The sequence below is a fragment of the Sinohyriopsis cumingii genome, unplaced genomic scaffold, assembly GCF_028554795.1.
Source record: "Sinohyriopsis cumingii isolate HCF-2022 unplaced genomic scaffold, ASM2855479v2 utg002078l, whole genome shotgun sequence".
NCBI lineage: Eukaryota > Metazoa > Mollusca > Bivalvia > Unionida > Unionidae > Sinohyriopsis > Sinohyriopsis cumingii.
Window position 1 is genome coordinate 46,477 of NW_028316125.1, and position 23,457 is coordinate 69,933.

Below are 23,457 nucleotides of genomic sequence, written 5' to 3' on the forward strand. Positions count from 1 at the left end.
TGCCTCAGCAATGCTGATACAAATCAAACTATAGGAGTAAAACTGGGTGAACCTGCCTCAGCAATGCTGATACAAATCATATTATAGGAGTCAGACTGGGTGAACCTGCCTCAGCAGTGCTGATACAAAACAAACTATAGGAGTACAACTGGGTGAACCTGCCTCAGCAATGCTGATACAAATCAAACTATAGGAGTAAAACTGGGTGTACCTGTCTCAGCAAGGCTGATACAAAACAAACTATAGGAGTAAAACTGGGTGAACCTGCCTCAGCAATGCTGATACAAATCATATTATAGGAGTCAGACTGGGTGAACCTGCCTCAGCAGTGCTGATACAAAACAAACTATAGGAGTAAAACTGGGTGTACCTGCCTCAGCAATGCTGATACAAATCATATTATAGGAGTCAGACTGGGTGAACCTGCCTCAGCAGTGCTGATACAAAACAAACTATAGGAGTAAAACTGGGTGAACCTGCCTCAGCAATGCTGATACAAATCAAACTATAGGAGTCAAACTGGGTGTACCTGCCACAGCAATGCTGATACAAATCAAACTATAGGAGTAAAACTGGGTGAACCTGCCACAGCAATGCTGATACAAAACAAACTATAGGACTCCCACTAGCTGATCCTCATTGTGATGATACAATACAAACAATAGGAATCACTCATTGAGGAGATTCTCCCGGTGCTGGTATCAAAGAAACTATAGGAACCCCACTGGGTGACTTTACTTGTGATAATAAAAAATTAATAGTAAGAATTCAACTGTGTGAGTCACCCTGTGCCAATGGAACCCCACTGACTGATTCTCCCTGTTATAGTACAAAACAAACTGCAGAGAACTCCACAGGTTGATTCTCCCTGTGATGATGCAAGACAAATATCCCTGTGATGATGCAAAACAAACCTCTCTGCAATGATGCAAGACAAATCTCCCTGTGATGATGCAAAACAAATCTCTCTTCAATGATGCAAATCAAGTCTCACTGCAATGATGTAAAACAAATCTCCATGCAATGATGCAAATCAAGTCTTCCTGTGATGATGCAAGACAAATCTCTGTGATGATGCAAAACAAGTCTCCCTGCAATGATGCAAATCAAGTCTCCCTGCAATGGTGCAAATCAAGTCTTCCTGCGATGATGCAAAACAAGTTTCCCAGCGATGATTCAAAACAAATCTCCCTGTGATGATGCAATACAAATCTCACTGTGATAATACAAAACAAACTAAAAATCTCTGCAGTACTTGTGGTACTAATTCTACTCTCATTGTAAACCTATGGAAACACTATTAAACTTAAAACTCAAGAACTTAATTAAAACATATTTCTCAGTGTAGACCCATCCTTTTTGCATTCTTTTGTGTGGAGAAAGTCATATCTTCTGTGTATTTTTTTTATCTACGTGTGGGTAATTCCACACCTACAAAGTCAGATGCTAAGTAAGTCTGTAAAAGGACTGGAGTTCCATCAGTACAACATTGAACATTGTCTCTGTTTTCTTTAGTTACAAATAGGATAAGCTCTCAAAAGATTTATTTTACAGAAATTTAATTTTTCATTACCAACAGATCTTGACCAGCCAAACCCATATACAATAATGTCGGGCATTTCTGTGCACTTAAGGTTTCCGTCTGCAAGAATTGGAGCAAAACGGACACCGAATTTGACCGATTGACAAGCATAATATACTGCAATGCTTACCATTTGAAAAGAGGCCATTATCACCAGAATATTCTGTTCAAAATAATATTAATTGCATCCAGTTTTTGGAGAGAAAAAAATGGATTTTCAAATGACAGACTTTGTGACTTTTTGCTGAAGTTGTTGGTTTTGAGACAATGCTAAGTTTCAACTGTTTTGAGATGAATATCTAAATTGCTAGTTTCATATTCGATATATGAGCCACGATATCCCTCCAAAATACATTACAGTGTCCTGAACTATGGCAATCACCTGTCTTTTAACACAATTTTTTTAATGAGCGACATAAGCACTTTGAGCAGTTATGTAGAAACAGTTAATACACTATTGTCACTTTAAGTGATGTAGTTGTTGCTGTTGTTGTAGGGTTTAACGCCATTTTTCAGCACATGATAGGCTATATATGGCAGCCAGTATTAATGGTGGATGAAGAACCTGAGAAAACCCCCAGAAAGAACCACCGACCCACAAGAAGCTACTGGCTGGCTTTCTCACATACCCACATTGGCCAAATCTGAGACTCGAACCCACACAGACAGAGGTGAGATGACAGTGATCCGTAACGGAGAGTGCTTTAGACCACTCAGTTAATTGATGTAAGCAAATTAATGGAAATATACCAGGAGAAACTTCATGGGCATCATCACCCAGAGTCATTTTATTAGTTTAGTTTGCATTTTCACAGAGAGATTCACACAATGTGGTTCCTTTGGTTTGTATCATCACAAAGGGAACCACCCTGCCGGACTTACTGTACAATTACATATTATATGGAGACATGGGAACCAGTCTAAAATGGATGAATATAAAATAGAGCATACTCATTTGCAAATCCATTTTGTTCTCCAAAACTGGATGAAATTAATATTTTTCAGGAAATAATTCATAAGTTGATATTTTTACAATTATCAAAGACTTGCACTGTTTTTTTTTCTTTTTCTTCACAATGATGAACCTAATATTCCCTAACAGTTTTCAATAAGAAAAGACTGACTGTAACAAAAAATGGTTGATGTCTGATTTATATTAAGGACAGTATTCCTTTCAAATCACACTATAATCATATGGAAATGGTATGGAAATAATCTGGATGGAAATGAGAAATAATGAAATAATGTCCGAAATTCATTTGATATTTTTCAGAGGGCCTCAAGTGAGAATAGTCCTTAACTAATGAGTTACCCTCTATAAATAAAGCATTATTATTATTATTATTATTATTATTATTATTTCAGATTTTGTATTTAGGCACTACAAATTCTGAGAATGCTTCAAATGCCATATATGAAAGTAAGCTTGAAACTATGTATTATAGTAAGCAAAGAAGTCGGTAGGTGACTTTAGTTATAATCAACTTTTTGACAATTATAAAAACTGAATGAAACCTAGGAATTAATGTACCAACTAGAGTAATAGGTATATATAAAATATTAATTGATTGCCTCAATACTAACAATGCTGACAATATTTGGGATTTGCGGTACCACAATTTGTAACAAGTGATCATTATCCTATATGTAGTGCAGACTAATTGAAACAAAATACTAAACCCTTTTATTACAAATATATCAAGTATAAAATAATGAAAAGATTTAATATTCCTTAAAGATCTGACGTTTATCCTTTGGTCATTAATTGAATCTTACGAGTACCCATCCAATACTCTTGACATTTGGATGCTGACGTCCTGACTAGTCCTGCTGCTGTTAATTTCAGTAAGGTTAATGGATATAATCAACCCAACTCGTGTACAAGTCCTACATGAATGCTCTTAAAACAAGGGATAAATTCCGTCATTTACGAAGATACCAAGAGCTAGAAATTCTGGAAAACAAGTCTCTGATTGGTAAAGACATGTAACCTTACATATCAGGCATTTTCTGGATCCAGATTTTGGAATTCCCCATGCATACTCAGCTTGCATGTTTTAGGAATCGTTTGTAGTCAGGCATTTTCTGGATCCCGATTTTGGAATTCCCCATGCATGATCAGCTTGCATGTTTTAGGAATCGTTTGTAGTCAGGCATTTTCTGGATCCAGATTTTGGAATTCCCCATGCATAATAAAATCAGCTTGCATGTTTTAGGAATCGTTTGTAGTCAGGCATTTTCTGGATCCAGATTTTGGAATTCCCCATGCATGATCAGCTTGCATGTTTTAGGAATCGTTTGTAGTCAGGCATTTTCTGGATCCAGATTTTGGAATTCCCCATGCATGATCAGCTTGCATGTTTTAGGAATCGTTTGTAGTCAGGCATTTTCTGGATCCAGATTTTGGAATTCCCCATGCATAATCAGCTTGCATGTTTTAGGAATCGTTTGTAGTCAGGCATTTTCTGGATCCAGATTTTGGAATTCCCCATGCATAATCAGCTTGCATGTTTTAGGAATTGTTTGTAGTCAGGCATTTTCTGGATCCAGATTTTGGAATTCCCCATGCATAATCAGCTTGCATGTTTTAGGAATCGTTTGTAGTCAGGCATTTTCTGGATCCAGATTTTGGAATTCCCCATGCATAATCAGCTTGCATGTTTTAGGAATCGTTTGTAGTCAGGCATTTTCTGGATCCAGATTTTGGAATTCCCCATGCATAATCAGCTTGCATGTTTTAGGAATCGTTTGTAGTCAGGCATTTTCTGGATCCCGATTTTGGAATTCCCCATGCATGATCAGGTTGCATGTTTTAGGAATCGTTTGTAGTCAGGCATTTTCTGCATCCAGATTTTGGAATTCCCCATGCATAATCAGCTTGCATGTTTTAGGAATCATTTGTAGTTGGCATCTACAGAAGCAATTGTTTGTAGTTGGCATCTACAGAAGCAATCATTTGTAGTTGGCATCTACAGAAGCAATCGTTTTGTATAAATTTAGTGTTAATACTAGGATCATCAGAGAATCGCCATATAACATCACATTTAAGTAAGTGCAGAGCTTTGATTGGCATAACCAATGTGGCAGCAAAGGAATGAGATGAATCCTCATATAATGTATTACCTAATTAAGCGAATGCAAAAGTTAAATGGCATTAAAGATTATAAAGGACTCTCTATACTATATAAACTCAAATCAAGATGATTAAAATTTGTCCTATTTGTTTGTGTTTAGTTATTGCTATGTATATTTCTTGCATGATGATATTTTCTGCAGGCCTTATGACACTTAGTTCCAAACCATGGGTGTTCTCTTTTTAACAAATAGGATTGCTATTAATTGTTACAAATAGGATTGCTATTAATTGTTACAGATAGGATTGCTATTAATTGTTACACAAATAGGATTGCTATTAATTGTTACAAATAGGATTGCTATTAATTGTTACACAAACAGGATTGCTTTTAATTGTTACACAAATAGGATTGCTATTAATTGTTACAAATAGGATTGCTATTGTTACAATTAGGATTGCTATTGTTACAAATAGGATTGCTATTGTTACAAATAGGATTGCTATTAATTACAAATAGGATTGCTATTAATTGTTACAAATAGGATTGCTATTATTGTTACAAATAGGATTGCTATTAATTGTTATAAATAGGATTGCTATTGTTACAAATAGGATTGCTATTAATTGTTACAAATAGGATTGCTATTAATTGTTACAAATAGGATTGCTATTAATTGTTACAAATTGGATTGCTATTAATTGTTACAAATAGGATTGCTATTAATTGTTACAAATAGGATTGCTATTGTTACAAATAGGATTGCTATTAATTGTTACAAAACATTTTTTAGCACTGTGAATAATCATAAGATCGATGAACATTAACTGTAGATGTCATTCTGATACACGGATTATACACTATTATGTGCATCCTGCATTTTCATTACTGTGTTTTCTAGTTTGACTGTATTAGTATTATTAACAAAATCCACCTTTTTATTTTCTTGCCATTGCATAATTTTTTATGATGTGTTATCATCAACATGTAAATTTGTTTTTAGTTTTGAGGTAGAAACGAAACCTGGTAATTAACAAAGAGTGATCAACTGTACAAAGTGGGACACTTTCATGTGTGCAGAATTTATTATCATATTCCACACAACAGAATTTATTATCATATTCCACACAACAGAATTTATTATCATATTTCACACAACAGAACAGTCAAGAGCACATTTATTGAGGAAATTGTAGAACCTACAATCATATCATCATTGCATATTCTATTTAATGTAATAGGGTTAATATAATAGGAGTATTATCTGAGTGCCTCTCAGTAATTTCCTGATCTAGTGTTACTCATTTCTTAGGTAGTTTATACTCATCCAGAATTTCGCGGTACCTTTGGTGTTTTTATTTTTAACAAAACAGGCACCAAAATTAAAGTGTTTGAAAAACAAAATAATATTTTTTAAAAAAAATTATGATGTTATGAGTATGGCATTTAAAACTCCAATTACAAACACTTATATATTCCAAGTACACATGGTTATAGTTTAGGATCGAAAAATGTGTCAATTTCATCTTTAGCATAAAACCCTGAATTGGAATGGAGGAAAACTGATGACTGCAAGAAATCAGAGTATGTAATCTGAATCAGATAGATTGATAGTTACAAAAGGAAAGATATAATTCTTTGGACAACATCGCAGTTGGTCAACAAATATGGAGTAACCCTATGATCTTATGCCAACCAGACAAGTCAACTCCCCATGTGACCATGCCCAGCGATGTCAAGGAAGTGATTGTTAATCTTTGAAACAATGTACTTTAATGCATTATACTAGTTGTCTACCATTTATGATATGAATGTACTTTGATGTAATCACCTTTAATTTATTATACTGGTTCTGTATTATTCTTGATACAAATAAATGCACTCGTCTTTAATTCCTTATACTTGTTCTATACCATTCTTCACACAAATAGATGTACTTGCATTTAGTTCCTTGTGCTTGTTCTATGCTATTGTTGATACAAATAGATGTACTCACCTTTAATTCGTTATACTGGTTGTATTCTATTCTTGATACAAAATGATGTACTCATCTTTAATTCCTTATGCTGGTTCTATACTATTCTTGATACAAATAGATGTACTCACCTTTAATTCCTTATACTGGTTCTATTCTATTCCTGATACAAATAGATGTACTCACATTTAATTCCTTATACTGGTTCTTTACTATTCTTGATACAAATAGATGTACTCACCTTTAATTCCTTATACTGGTTCTATACTATTCTTGATACAAATAGATGTACTCACCTTTAATTCCTTATACTGGTTCGATACTATTCTTGATACAAATAGATATACTCACCTTTAATTCCTTATACTGGTTCTATTCTATTCTTGATACAAATAGATGTACTCACGTTTAATTCCTTATACTGGTTCTATTCTATTCTTGATACAAATAGATGTACTCACCTTTAATTCCTTATACTGGTTCTATACTATTCTTGATACAAATAGATGTACTCACCTTTAATTCCTTATACTGGTTCTATACTATTCTTGATACAAAAATGATGTACTCATCTTTAATTCCTTATACTGGTTCTATACTATTCTTGATACAAATAGATGTACTCACTTTTAATTCCTTATACTGGTTCTATACTATTCTTGATACAAATAGATGTACTCACATTTAATTCCTTATACTTGTTCTAAACCATTCTTCACACAAATAGATTACTTGCCTTTAGCTTCTTGTGCTTGTTCTGTACTATTGTTGATACAAATAGATGTACTTGCCTTTAATTCCTTATACTGGTTCTATACTATTCTTGATACAAATAGATGTACTCACATTTAATTCCTTATACTGGTTCTTTACTATTCTTGATACAAATAGATGTACTCACATTTAATTCCTTATACTGGTTCTTTACTATTCTTGATACAAATAGATGTACTCACCTTTAATTCCTTATACTGGTTCTATTCTATTCTTGATACAAATAGATGTACTCACCTTTAATTCCTTATACTGGTTCTGTACTATTCTTGATACAAATAGATGTACTCATCTTTAATTCCTTATGCTGGTTCTATACTATTCTTGATACAAATAGATGTACTCACCTTTAATTCCTTATGCTGGTTCTTTACTATTCTTGATACAAATAGATGTACTCACCTTTAATTCCTTATGCTGGTTCTTTACTATTCTTGATACAAATAGATGTACTCACATTTAATTCCTTATACTGGTTCTATACTATTCTTGATACAAATAGATGTACTCACCTTTAATTCCTTATACTGGTTCTATACTATTCTTGATACAAATAGATGTACTCATCTTTAATTCCTTATACTGGTTCTATACTATTCTTGATACAAATAGATGTACTCACCTTTAATTCCTTATACTGGTTCTTTACTATTCTTGATACAAATAGATGTACTCACCTTTAATTCCTTATTCTGATTCTATACTATTCTTGATACAAATAGATGTACTCACCTTTAATTCCTTATACTGGTTCTCTACTATTCTTCATACAAATAGATGTACTCACCTTTAATTCCTTATTACTTGTTCTATACTATTCTTGATACAAATAGATGTACTCACATTTAATTCCTTATACTGGTTCTATACTATTCTTGATAAAAATAGATGTACTCACCTTTAATTCCTTATACTGGTTCTATTCTATTCTTGATACAAATAGATGTACTCACATTTAATTCCTTATTACTTGTTTTATACTATGCTTGATACAAATAGATGTACTCACCTTTAATTCCTTATACTGGTTCTATACTATTCTTGATACAAATAGATGTACTCACATTTAATTCCTTATACTTGTTCTAAACCATTCTTCACACAAATAGATGTACTTGCCTTTAGCTTCTTGTGCTTGTTCTGTACTATTGTTGATACAAATAGATGTACTCACCTTTAATTCCTTATACTGGTTCTATACTAAATTTGATACAAATAGATGTACATGTACTTGCCTTTAATTCTTATACTGGTTCTATACTATTCTTGATACAAATAGATGTACTCACCTTTAATTCCTTATACTGGTTCTATACTATTCTTGATACAAATAGATGTACTCACCTTTAATTCCTTATTCTGGTTCTATTCTATTCTTGATACAAATAGATGTACTCACCTTTAATTCCTTATACTGGTTCTATACTATTCTTGATACAAATAGATGTACTCACCTTTAATTCCTTATACTGGTTCTATACTATTCATGATACAAATAGATGTACTCACGTTTAATTCCTTATACTGGTTCTATTCTGTTCTTGATACAAATAGATGTACTCTCATTTAATTCCTTATATTTGTTCTATTCTATTCTTGATACAAATAGATATACTCACCTTTAATTCCTTATACTGGTTCTATACTATTCTTGATACAAATAGATGTACTCACCTTTAATTCCTTATACTGGTTCTGTACTATTCTTGATACAAATAGATGTACTCACCTTTAATTCCTTATACTGGTTCTGTACTATTCTTGATACAAATAGATGTACTCACCTTTAATTCCTTATACTGGTTCTATTCTATTCTTGATACAAATAGATGTACTCACCTTTAATTCCTTATACTGGTTCTATACTATTCTTGATACAAATAGATGTACTCACCTTTAATTCCTTATACTGGTTCTATTCTGTTCTTGATACAAATAGATGTACTGACATTTAATTCCTTATATTTGTTCTATTCTATTCTTGATACAAATAGATATACTCACCTTTAATTCCTTATACTGGTTCTATACTATTCTTGATACAAATAGATGTACTCACCTTTAATTCCTTATACTGGTTCTATACTATTCTTGATGCAAATAGATGTACTCACCTTTAATTCCTTATACTGGTTCTATACTATTATTGATACAAATAGATGTACTCACCTTTAATTCCTTATACTGGTTCTATACTATTATTGATACAAATAGATGTACTCACCTTTAATTCCTTATACTGGTTCTTTATGATTCTTGATACAAATAGATGTACTCACCTTTAATTCCTTATACTGGTTCTTTACTATTCTTGATACAAATAGATGTACTCACCTTTAGTTCCTTATACTGGTTCTATACTATTCTTGATACAAATAGATGTACTCACCTTTAATTCCTTATACTGGTTCGTTACTATTCTTGATACAAATAGATGTACTCACATTTAATTCCTTATACTGGTTCTTTACTATTCTTGATACAAATAGATGTACTCATCTTTAATTCCTTATACTGGTTCTTTACTATTCTTGATACAAATAGATGTACTCACATTTAATTCCTTATACTGGTTCTTTACTATTCTTGCTACAAATAGATGTACTCACATTTAATTCCTTATACTGGTTCTATACTATTCTTGATACAAATAGATATACTCATCTTTAATTCCTTATACTGGTTCTATACTATTATTGATACAAATAGATGTACTCACCTTTAATTCCTTATACTGGTTCTATTCTGTTCTTGCTACAAATAGATGTACTCACCTTTAATTCCTTATATTTGTTCTATTCTTTTCTTGATACAAATAGATATACTCACCTTTAATTCCTTATACTGGTTCTATACTATTCTTGATACAAACAGATGTACTCACCTTTAATTCCCTATACTGGTTCTATACTATTCTTGATACAAATAGATGTACTCACCTTTAATTCCTTATACTGGTTCTATACTATTCTTGATACAAATAGATGTACTCACCTTTAATTCCTTATACTGGTTCTATTCTATTCTTGATACAAATAGATGTACTCACTTTTAATTCCTTATACTGGTTCTATTCTATTCTTGATACAAATAGATGTACTCACCTTTAATTCCTTATACTGGTTCTTTACTATTCTTGATACAAATAGATGTACTCACCTTTAGTTCCTTATACTGGTTCTATACTATTCTTGATACAAATAGATGTACTCACCTTTAATTCCTTATACTGGTTCATTACTATTCTTGATAAAAATAGATGTACTCACCTTTAATTCCTTATACTGGTTCTTTACTATTCTTGATACAAATAGATGTACTCATCTTTAATTCCTTATACTGGTTCTTTACTATTATTGATACAAATAGATGTACTCACATTTAATTCCTTATACTGGTTCTTTACTATTCTTGATACAAATAGATGTACTCACATTTAATTCCTTATACTGGTTCTATACTATTCTTGATACAAATAGATATACTCATCTTTAATTCCTTATACTTGTTCTATACTATTATTGATACAAATAGATGTACTCACCTTTAATTCCTTATACTGGTTCTATTCTGTTCTTGCTACAAATAGATGTACTCACATTTAATTCCTTATATTTGTTCTATTCTATTCTTGATACAAATAGATATACTCACCTTTAATTCCTTATACTGGTTCTATACTATTCTTGATGCAAATAGATGTACTCACCTTTAATTCCTTATACTGGTTCTATACTATTCTTGATACAAATAGATGTACTCACCTTTAATTCCTTATACTGGTTCTATACTATTATTGATACAAATAGATGTACTCACATTTAATTCCTTATACTGGTTCTTTATGATTCTTGATACAAATAGATGTACTCACCTTTAATTCCTTATACTGGTTCTTTACTATTCTTGATACAAATAGATGTACTCACCTTTAGTTCCTTATACTGGTTCTATACTATTCTTGATACAAATAGATGTACTCACCTTTAATTCCTTATACTGGTTCGTTACTATTCTTGATACAAATAGATGTACTCATCTTTAATTCCTTATACTGGTTCTTTACTATTATTGATACAAATAGATGTACTCACATTTAATTCCTTATACTGGTTCTTTACTATTCTTGATACAAATAGATGTACTCACATTTAATTCCTTATACTGGTTCTATACTATTCTTGATACAAATAGATATACTCATCTTTAATTCCTTATACTGGTTCTATACTATTATTGATACAAATAGATGTACTCACCTTTAATTCCTTATACTGGTTCTATTCTGTTCTTGCTACAAATAGATGTACTCACATTTAATTCCTTATATTTGTTCTATTCTATTCTTGATACAAATAGATATACTCACCTTTAATTCCTTATACTGGTTCTATACTATTCTTGATGCAAATAGATGTACTCACCTTTAATTCCTTATACTGGTTCTATACTATTCTTGATACAAATAGATGTACTCACCTTTAATTCCTTATACTGGTTCTATACTATTATTGATACAAATAGATGTACTCACATTTAATTCCTTATACTGGTTCTTTATGATTCTTGATACAAATAGATGTACTCACCTTTAATTCCTTATACTGGTTCTTTACTATTCTTGATACAAATAGATGTACTCACCTTTAGTTCCTTATACTGGTTCTATACTATTCTTGATACAAATAGATGTACTCACCTTTAATTCCTTATACTGGTTCGTTACTATTCTTGATACAAATAGATGTACTCACCTTTAATTCCTTATACTGGTTCTTTACTATTCTTGATAGAAATAGATGTACTCATCTTTAATTCCTTATACTGGTTCTTTACTATTCTTGATACAAATAGATGTACTCACGTTTAATTCCTTATACTGGTTCTATTCTGTTCTTGCTACAAATAGATGTACTCACATTTAATTCCTTATATTTGTTCTATTCTCTTCTTGATACAAATAGATATACTCACCTTTAATTCCTTATACTGGTTCTATACTATTCTTGATACAAATAGATGTACTCACCTTTAATTCCTTATACTGGTTCTATACTATTCTTGATACAAATAGATGTACTCACCTTTAATTCCTTATACTGGTTCCAAACTATTCTTGGTACAAATAGAAGTACTTGCCTTTAATTCTTATACTGGTTCTATACTATTCTTGATACAAATAGATGTACTCACCTTTAATTCCTTATACTGGTTCTTTACTATTTTTGATACAAATAGATGTACTCACCTTTAATTCCTTGTACTTGTTCTATTCTATTCTTGGTACAAATAGAAGTACTTGCCTTTAATTGTTATACTGGTTCTATACTATTCTTGATGCAAATGTGTATACCACTTGGCTGTACATTGCCCCCTATAAAGTATATTGGTACTTTAATGTCTTGTGCACATTTCACAGTAGCAGTGGATAATTGTCTAGTTTAATAGACTTGATGTCTCAAGACAAGACAGCTTGTAAAAATTGTACCTGATCATAATATATGTATCTGTACAAGTCCTAATGGAAGATTCTTTTGTTTACTAATTGAGATTATTCTTTAAATATTCATTATTATTATTATTATTATTATTATTATTATTATTATTATTAAACTCAAGAATATATCTTAGAAAAGGTTTGGTTAGCAGTTAAAATAAATGGCCCTATTTAGAAAAAATATGTTAGTTCTAATATCTCACAATAATATTATGCATTGTTGTTTCCTTTGAAGTATATATATTTTAAAATTGTCTTTATATTACCGTAATACTATATTTGATATGATACAGTTTTTATATGACCATGCCAAGTCACAGTCAGTATACTGTTGTTTTTTTTATATGCCTGCCAAACGATGGATGATATAATGCTAAGATTTTGTCTGTCCATATATATATATATATATATATATATATATATATATATATATATATATATATATATATATATATATATATATATATATATACATGTATATATATATATATATATATATATATATATATATATATATATATATATATATATATATATATATATATATATATATATATATATATATATATATATAATGTCTTGACATGTTCCATGTGACCATTGGAACCTCCATCTGTCATTCTTTTGTTCTCTGCTCATAACTTTAGTTCTTCATTGTCTACTATTACCAAACTTTGTGGATGACTTGCTCTGCCATCCCATAATGCATCAGCAGATCAGGTTCTATATTGTTTATTCTACAGATTGCTTAAAACAAATTGCATAGACCCAGATCTACCAGTGCAAATTCAGTAGCAGGTCTGGGTATATGCAGTTAGATCCAATTAACAATTGAGCATATACAGTTAATGGACAGATAGTATAATTATTATAAGGTTTCTGCATCTTAATATATATATGAAGTCATATTTAAATGTGAAGAAAAAAGATGATGACAGGAAACAAAACATTACTAATGGATAGACAAATGTGTAATCACTGACAGGTAGATAAACAGATCACTACTAAACAGACACATGTCATCACTGACAGGTAGATGAACTGACTGCAACTAAACAGACACGTGTAATCACTGACAGGTAGATGAACAGATTTCCACTAAACAGACATTTGTAATCACTGACAGGTAGATGAACAGATTTCCACTAAACAGACATGTGTAATCACTGACAGGTAGATGAACAGACTGCCACTAAACAGACATGTGTAATCACTGACAGGTAGATAAACAGACTGCCACTAAACAGACATGTGTAATCACTGACAGTTATATGAACAGACTGCCACTAAACAGATATGTGTAATCACTGACAGGTAGATAAACAGACTGCCACTAAACAGATGTGTAATCACTGACAGGTAGATAAACAGATTGCCACTAAACAGATGTGTAATCACTGACAGGTAGATAAACAGACTGCCACTAAACAGACATGTGTAATCACTGACAGGTATATGAACAGACTGCCACTAAACAGACATGTGTAATCACTGACATGTAGATGAACAGACTGCCACTAAACAGACACATGTAATCACTGACAGGTATATAAACAGACTGCCACTAAACAGACACATGTAATTACTGACAGGTAGATGAACAGACTGCCACTAAACAGACATGTGTAATCACTGACAGGTATATGAACAGACTGCCACTAAACAGACATGTGTAATCACTGACATGTAGATGAACAGACTGCCACTAAACAGACATGTGTAATCACTGACAGGTAGATAAACAGACTGCCACTAAACAGACATGTGTAATCACTGACAGGTAGATGAACAGACTGCCACTAAACAGACGTGTAATCACTGACAGGTAGATGAACAGACTGCCACTAAACAGACATGTGTAATCACTGACAGGTAGATGAACAGACTGCCACTAAACAGACATGTGTAATCACTGACAGGTAGATGAACAGACTGCCACTAAACAGACATGTGTAATCACTGACATGAAGAGACCAATACTATACAGACAAGGGGCCCTGAGTGGCTGAGTGGTCTAAAGTGCTTACTATTACAGATCACCTCTGTCTGCATGGGTTTGAATCTCAGGCTCAGACAATTTGCATATGTGAGAAAGCTTGCCTGTAGCTTACTGTGGGTCAGTGGTTCTTCCCAGGGTAATCCCAGGATCTTCCTTGACCAGTTATACTGGCCACCATGTATGTTGTGTTGAAAAATGGCATTAAACTTCCTAACAAGAACAAGAACAACAACAACTAAGCAGGCAGATTAGTAATCACTGACAGGTAGATGAACAGACCACTATTAAATTACAAGTTATTGCTGATGAACTTGCAAACATTGATGATTAAGAGAGAGAGAGAGACAGAGACACAGAGAGAGAGAGAGAGAGAGAAACCGAAACGAGATTATGATAGGATTTTCTAACCTTGAACTCAATTTGCATACTATTATTGTCAATGAATGAAAGAAAAGGCTATGAATATGTATGATATATATGAATATGTATGATATATATGAATATGCATGATATGTATGAATACGTATGATATGTTTGAATATGTTTGAATATGTCATATGTATGAATATGTATGATATTTATGAATATGTATGATATGTATGAATATGCATGATATGTATGCATGTTTTCATCAACTGTGTGTAGGAGAAAGAGAGAGAGAGAGAGAGAGAGAGAGAGAGAGAGAGAGGTTGTATATCCAGCAATTCATTTGAGTATTCTTTAGTTATTTGCATTTTTAAATACTAAGATACAAATTCTGGAAGTTTTGGACTTGTTACTTATCTCTCTCTCTCTCTCTTTCACACACACACACACACACACACACAGAGTAATTTTCAAGTTTTGATAGAATAATTACATGTGTTATTTTCTTTCTCGTGTTACGTTTTCCACTGTTTGTATTGCACCAATGATATCATGTCATTAGTTCCTATGTGATGCATCAGCTTGTATCACACCACCTTTAAAATTTGCCCTTGTTCTTGAAGCAGTGTTTCTAAATGTCAGGTAATATGATTATTTAGTAGTTTTTCTGTGTGCTGTGAATCATCAGAAATGAAGACTTCATGCTCAGGGGTGTTTAAATATTTAATACATGTATTAGATTGATTTGCTAGAAGATCAGAATCCCAGTCTGATGGAAATCGTCTGATGGAAATCAGCTATCATTGTGATCAGTGTTATGGATTTTAATTGGATGCAACCTGTCTATCTTGGTATCTAGCTAGATAGGGAAATTCCCCAAGGGCTAGATCCATGGTTTATGTTTCTCAGATTTGAAACAAATGACTGCTACTATTTCAGTTAACAAATTACAAGTCATCAGAGATTAAAATATAAAATATTTATTTTTATTGATATAGCAGACATGTGAGAGTTTTTGTTTTCAGTTTTGCTTTGAAATTATTTGTAAAATGGCTACATGTGCTCTTCTTGCATGGTTTGACAATATTTGCAAAATGGCATAGCTATAGTTATTTATTTCTCTTGATTTTTTAAAATTATTTTTATAACTATTGGCAATTATAAGTACTGAACTTCGTATGTTATGCATTTAATGTAACCATGTTACAGGGTTCATAAAATCATGTATGATAGGCCTTTGCTTCACTGTGTTCATGCAGCATCTAGTTAAATTTCAAGCTTCATGACTTTGTGTACCTTGTAAAATATGCATTTCAGTTCTTTTTGTTTGACATCAGAATTCATGGAACAAAAAACAATGCATTTATACTAGCAAGATATTTATAGATTTTCCAGTGTTTTATTAGCTTCAGTTGACAGAGAAAAAAATTGTTAGATTCAAAGCTAGCTTGCAGTATACAACTAGCTGTAAGCACCTCATTGTCACCATCCGTATCAAAGCTAGATTACCATATACATCTAGCTGTAAGCACCTCATTGCCACCATCATTATCAAAGCTTGCTTGCAGTATATGTCTAGCTGTAAGCACCTCATTGCCACCATCAGTATCAAAGCTAGCTTGCAGTAAATGTCTAGCTGTAAGCACCTCATTGCCGCCATCATTATCAAAGCTAGCTTGCAGTAAATGTCTAGCTGTAAGCACCTCATTGCCACCATCATTATCAAAGCTAACTTGCAGTAAATGTCTAGCTGTAAGCACCTCATTGCCACCATCAGTATCAAAGATTGCTTGCAGTATACATTTAGCTGTAAGCATCTCATTGCCACCATCAATATCAAAGCTAGCTTGCAGTATATGTCTAGCTGTAAACACCTCATTGCCACCATCAATATCAAAGCTAGCTTGCAGTATATGTTTAGCTGTAAGCTATCAACATTGCCACCATCAATATCAAAGCTAGCTTGCAGTATATGTCTAGCTGTAAGCACCTCATTGCCACCATCATTATCAAAGCTAACTTGCAGTAAATGTCTAGCTGTAAGCACCTCATTGCCACCATCAGTATCAAAGCTTGCTTGCAGTATACCTTTAGCTGTAAACACCTCATTGCCATCATTAGTATCAAAACTAGCTTGCAGTATCCATCTAGCTGTAAGCACCTCATTGCCACCATCAATATCAAAGCTAGCTTGCAGTATATGTTTAGCTGTAAGCTATCAACATTGCCACCATCAATATCAAAGCTTGCTTGCGGTATACTTATAGCTGTAAGCACCTCATTGCCACCATCAGTATCAGAGTTAGCTTGCAGTATGCATCTAGCTGTAAGCACCTCATTGCCACCATCAGTATCAAAGCTAGCTTGCAGTATATGTCTAGCTGTAAACACCTCATTGCCACCATCAGTATCAGAGCTAGCTTGCAGTATATGTTTAGCTGTAAGCTATCAACATTGCCACCATCAATATCAAAGCTAGCTTGCAGTATATGTCTAGCTGTAAGCACCTCATTGCCACCATCATTATCAAAGCTAACTTGCAGTAAATGTCTAGCTGTAAGCACCTCATTGCCACCATCAGTATCAAAGCTTGCTTGCAGTATACCTTTAGCTGTAAACACCTCATTGCCATCATTAGTATCAAAACTAGCTTGCAGTATCCATCTAGCTGTAAGCACCTCATTGCCACCATCAATATCAAAGCTAGCTTGCAGTATATGTTTAGCTGTAAGCTATCAACATTGCCACCATCAATATCAAAGCTTGCTTGCGGTATACTTATAGCTGTAAGCACCTCATTGCCACCATCAGTATCAGAGTTAGCTTGCAGTATGCATCTAGCTGTAAGCACCTCATTGCCACCATCAGTATCAAAGCTAGCTTGCAGTATATGTCTAGCTGTAAACACCTCATTGCCACCATCAGTATCAAAGCTTGCTTGCAGTATACATCTAGTTGTATACACCTCATTGCCATCATTAGTATCAAAACTAGCTTGCAGTATCCATCTAGCTGTAAGCACCTCATTGCCACCATCAGTATCAGAGCTAGCTTGCAGTATGCATCTAGCTGTAAGCACCTCATTGCCACCATCAGTATCAAAGGTAGCTTGCAGTATACATCTAGCTGTAAGCACCTCATTGGCACCATCATTATCAGAGCTAGCTTGCAGTATACATTTAGCTATAAGCACCTCATTGCCACCATCAGTATCAAAGCTAGCTGGCAAAATATATCTTGCTGTAAATGCTCCATTGCCACCATCAGTAACAAAGCCAGCTTGCAGTATACATCTTCAGTCGACTCCGGTTAACTGCACAGCCTCGGGCCCGTCATGAGACTGTGCAGTTAAACGGAGTGTGCAGTTAACCGAAGTACGGTACAGTACAGCTTTAAATCAGCACGACACGAATATAGGTGAAGAATAACGTATAAAGATGATTAGAATCCACTCTTTCAGCGTTTACTTAAATGAAACAAGAGTCCACAATGAACAACACTGACGTAATATTGTTAAATCAAACACAATGAAATTGACGATTTCCGAAAGAAATCGGCAATTGATGTCTGCACAAAAGTTTTACTAATAAGTTGGTGAACTGCCAACTCTATTTTGTAAAACGGTTCAAACAGCTCACATTCTGTCTGTTCCATGAATATGCGTAAATTCTGGAGTGACTGAATAGCGACTTTAGATGAAACCTGGTCATCTACTGCGTCGTCGTCATCACTTCTTTCGTCATTTTCTACTGAGTCATCGATTTCACCTTCTGTCTGAAGACTGTCATCTATTGCAACATATGATTGTTCCCACGCTATTGCTCCCTGGTGGGCGGGAATATACATGTATCTACCCCCTATGGCGTCCTTTACATGTCAGTCATTTACAAAGTCTCATTTACTGGCTTAATTGTCGGCTTATTTGAAGCGCTACAGCAGTGGACTTGCAATAACTGATCCTGACTATACATTGTGCAGTTAACCGGAGTAAAATTGTAATGAATAATGTGCCACGGACAGAACATTTATCGTGCTATTATCCGGAGTGTGCATTTAAGCGAAGTGCAGTTATCCGAAGTTTGTTCCCATTGAAAAGCATTGGGAAAAAATGGGACTGGCGTGACTACGTGCAGTTATTCGGAGTGTGCAGTTAACCGATGTGCAGTTAAGTGGAGTCGACTGTAGTTGTATACACAAAATCATTTCAAGCTTAATGCAGCATTAGATTGTACAACATCAGTATCAAAGCTAGGTTGCAATATATATCTAGCTGTAACCACCTCATTGCCACCAACATTATCAAAGCTAGCATACAGTATCCATCTAGCTGTAAGCACCTCATTGCCACCATCAGTATTAAAGCCAGTTTGCAGTATACGTTTAGCTGTAAGTACCTCATTGCCACCATCATTATCAAAACTAGCTTGCAGTATACATCTAGCTGTAAGTACCTAATTGTCACCATCAGTATCAAAGCTAGTTTGCAGTATAGGTCCAGCCATGCCTGTATATAAAGGAGTATAATTTTATATTCAGATTAGGCCTTTCAAATGCAAATTAGGCATTACACTACACTGAAAGGGCACTTATTAGTGATGTGTAGATTAATGATGAGGATTTTTTAAACAAATTAGGCATTTCACTACACTGAAAGGGCACTTATTAGTGATGTGTAGATTAATGATGAGGATTTTATAAACAAATTAGGCATTTCACTACACTGAAAGGTCACTTATTAGTGATGTGTAGATTAATGATGAGGATTTTATAAACAAATTAAGCATTTCACTACACTGAAAGGTCACTTATTAGTGATGTGTAGATTAATGATAAGGATTTTATAAACAAATTAGGTGTTTTGCTGATAATTATAGGTTACTGCATTTGTATAGGAAATTATGAATGAGATTTTCAGATGGAAATACTGCATGACCTTGGGAGTGCAGTATATCCATCCAAAAAAAAGAAGTTCATATTTTTCCATACAAATGCTTTAAATGTTTTATTATATGCTCATTTCCTAATTCTACCTAACGCTTAATTATGTAAACAAAAACACACTACACAAAACAAAGGAACTGTATGTATGCCATATTCCAAACTAAATATGCAAGTACATATTCATTATTACACAACAACAACATTATTAATGTGAACATAGCTCCACCTTGATGAATTTGAACTTAGTCAATCTAGACATAACTTTTGAAAGAAAATGGCGTTTTGGTCTACTTAAAATTGAAATTTGGAGTCATATTGTGAATGAATGCGCACTGCAACAACTTTTCCATTTGATCTGGAATGATTAGATATAGGTATTTTTGTCAATTCTATGAAATTTCGTGATTATGGACTGGATTTATCTGCAATTCTACATGAAATACATCAGATTGAAGCAGCGAGGCAAAAGCGTGTTGACATCTGCATGTGTGTTTCTGTTCTATCATTGAATTTTTTTAATCATAATGTGGGGAAAATATGAAGTCTTTCAATTGCAATTATCAGAAAGACACCATGGAATTTAATGTTTATTTCATTTTGAGTGGAGTAAGGAGGATTTAATTGCACTTGGAATATATTCGAAATTACAGAACAATTTCAAAATGTGTAATCAAGTTTGAGAACCCATGACATGGCTCAAGTAATTTGAATTTGCAGAACTAAGAAAGTACATTTTGATTAAATTGAGGATGCAAAACTGTTAAGTATATTTTTGTTGCTACTGTTATTACCAGTTTAAGACAGTTTATGCCTTGTCACTGGCATGTTATTGTAAGGACCCTGTCTGGCGTCTATAGCTAGCCTAAATCCAAAACATTTTATCAAAAAAATTAACGAGGAATGTGGCAAAGCAGTTCATATTTGGCAGTCCATGAAACATCTGCTTTAATTCATTCAGTTGGTTTACTTCATCCACAGACAAATAAAATAAATCACAAGTGCTTGCATCTGCATCCATTGTTTGTTTACAATAGAAAGTAGTTCCTTTATTTATGTGAGTTCAATATGAATTGCGTGCAAGTTCAATATTGTAAAATACTGCACGATTCTGACAATGTAAAGTTAACGGAGAAAAAAATAAGCATATAATAAATGAAGTATACTGCACTTTTAAGTGAACTGTGAATCATTCACTTTCTATACTTGTATGTGATTTAAGAGTGAATTCACAAACAATTCAGTGAATTGGGGTTTCTACAAGTCAACCCCAGCACCACCCCATAGTGGTTTAGCAGAAAAATGTGGCCTCACATAAATACAAGTGTGTGTGTATGTGTGAGATGGATTTTTAGTGTAGGTTTAACAATTTTACATTCATGTTACTACAGCATTCAGCAATAAATTATTTCTATATTGTTTTATACAAGTTTGAGCGTTTAATGCTGAATAGTATTGTTATAAGTGAAATTTGTTATTGGACTTGGATTGGAGTTTGAAGTCAGCCAGGTCTTGAGACCCCATTTTTCAGCAAGCTGTTAAAAATGTAATGAAAGTGTCCATGACATATGTCACTTGTATGTGAAATGTGGCAAAGCATGGATTACAGTATGTACCAGCTTATAAGTCAAGTCCAACTGCAAACTGCACAGACACGGATCTGCCATTGCACAGTGTGCCAGCAGATCTGGGTCAGTGCAGTTTGCTAGGAGTAATCAGTAGAACAAACAACATAGGCCCTGATCTGCTGGCATATTATGCTATGCAGATCAGGATCTTTGTTGTTTGCAGTTTGCTTTGACTTATAAGCAATTATGGAGGGTAGTCTTGTCTTCAGTTGTACAAACTGACTTATAAGCAAGTATATAGGGTAGTCTTGTCTTCACTTGTACAAACTGACTTATAAGCAAGTATATAGGGTAGTCTTGTCTTCACTTGTACAAACTGACTTATAAGCAAGTATATAGGGTAGTCTTGTCTTCACTTGTACAAACTGACTTATAAGCAAATATATAGGGTAGTCTTGTCTTCACTTGTACAAACTGACATTTCATTAACTTCATTACATATGCAAAGTATAAGTAATTTATAAGCCACCTATAAGTTAAGCATATATCACTTATAATGTCAGATTAAATTTTTCTGTAAGGGAAATCACCTGGCTGTTAGCGTGCATAAAACCTTAGGTTACTGCATCATCAGCATCAGAGCTGACCCACTGTGTACACTTATTGATAAACACAATTTTTATTTGTTCATACATAAAGGCATACTTTCAGTGATAGCTTGTGCACCTTGGGGAGGGGTCTGTTTTCTGTGGAAATAACTGATTTTAATTTTAATTTACCACAGGTAAGGGAGGCTTTATTGATGTCACTGATTTGTGTATCCCTCTTTTGATTAATCCTACATTTTTATTACGCATTGTCTACACCAGGTCAAAAGACAAGACAGTATTTATCTTCATAATTTTGATTTTGGGAAATTTTGTATTTTGTAAAATTTATTGTGAAAGTATCTGTTTTTATGAGAATAAAGCAATCTCTCTAGCTTGAAATTAAAAAGGGAATTTTATTAAATCATATGTTTGTTTATTTTAGATATTGAATATGATTCTAAATTTTCTATCAAAGAAACTAGGTATTAAAAGAGAGAAATATAAGTACTGTAGTGTTTAAATGTAGTTACTAAATTACACTTTGAGCCATGAATAAACATTATCCCACATCATTTTCATGTGTGTATGGTTGCTGTAACACATGTGTATGGTCACTGTAACACATGTGTATGGTTGCTGTAACACATGTGTATGGTTGCTGTAACACGTGTGTATGGTCATTGTAGCAAATTTTAATATCTAAGCACATTACACATTGTTTTTAAGGCCTTTGTTGAATCTGAAACGATGAACAATGCTAATTGGCAATAGAGTAATTAAGTACTTGTCATTAATAATGATATTAATGTAATTTTTTTCAGGAGTTTGCCACGGTTAGCCTAGACTGTAAAAATGGTGTGAGGAAGGCCTTTATAAAAATGAATATTAATGTAATTCTTTTTCAGGACTTTGCCATGGTTAGCCAAGACTGTGAAAATGGTGTGAGGAAGGCCTTTATAAAAATGAATATTAATGTAATTCTTTTTCAGGACTTTGCCATGGTTAGCCAAGACTGTGAAAATGGTGTGAGGAAAGCTTTTGCAATTATGAATGAAATGTTCAAACAGGGAAAGCCAGGTGAGTTGAAACTGAAA

General features: G+C 33.3%; 1 protein-coding gene across 1 annotated transcript in view; it reads left to right on the forward strand.

Moving 5' to 3' along the window:
• LOC149771170 (dipeptidyl peptidase 2-like) overlaps positions 1 to 23,457 on the forward strand; it is a 70,965-nt gene that overhangs the window by 21,398 nt on the left and 26,110 nt on the right. The window contains exon 4 of the mRNA XM_089948780.1: positions 23,353 to 23,440. Within this exon, the coding sequence (XP_089804906.1) occupies positions 23,353 to 23,440 (88 nt within the window). The remainder of the gene's footprint in view (positions 1 to 23,352; positions 23,441 to 23,457) is intronic.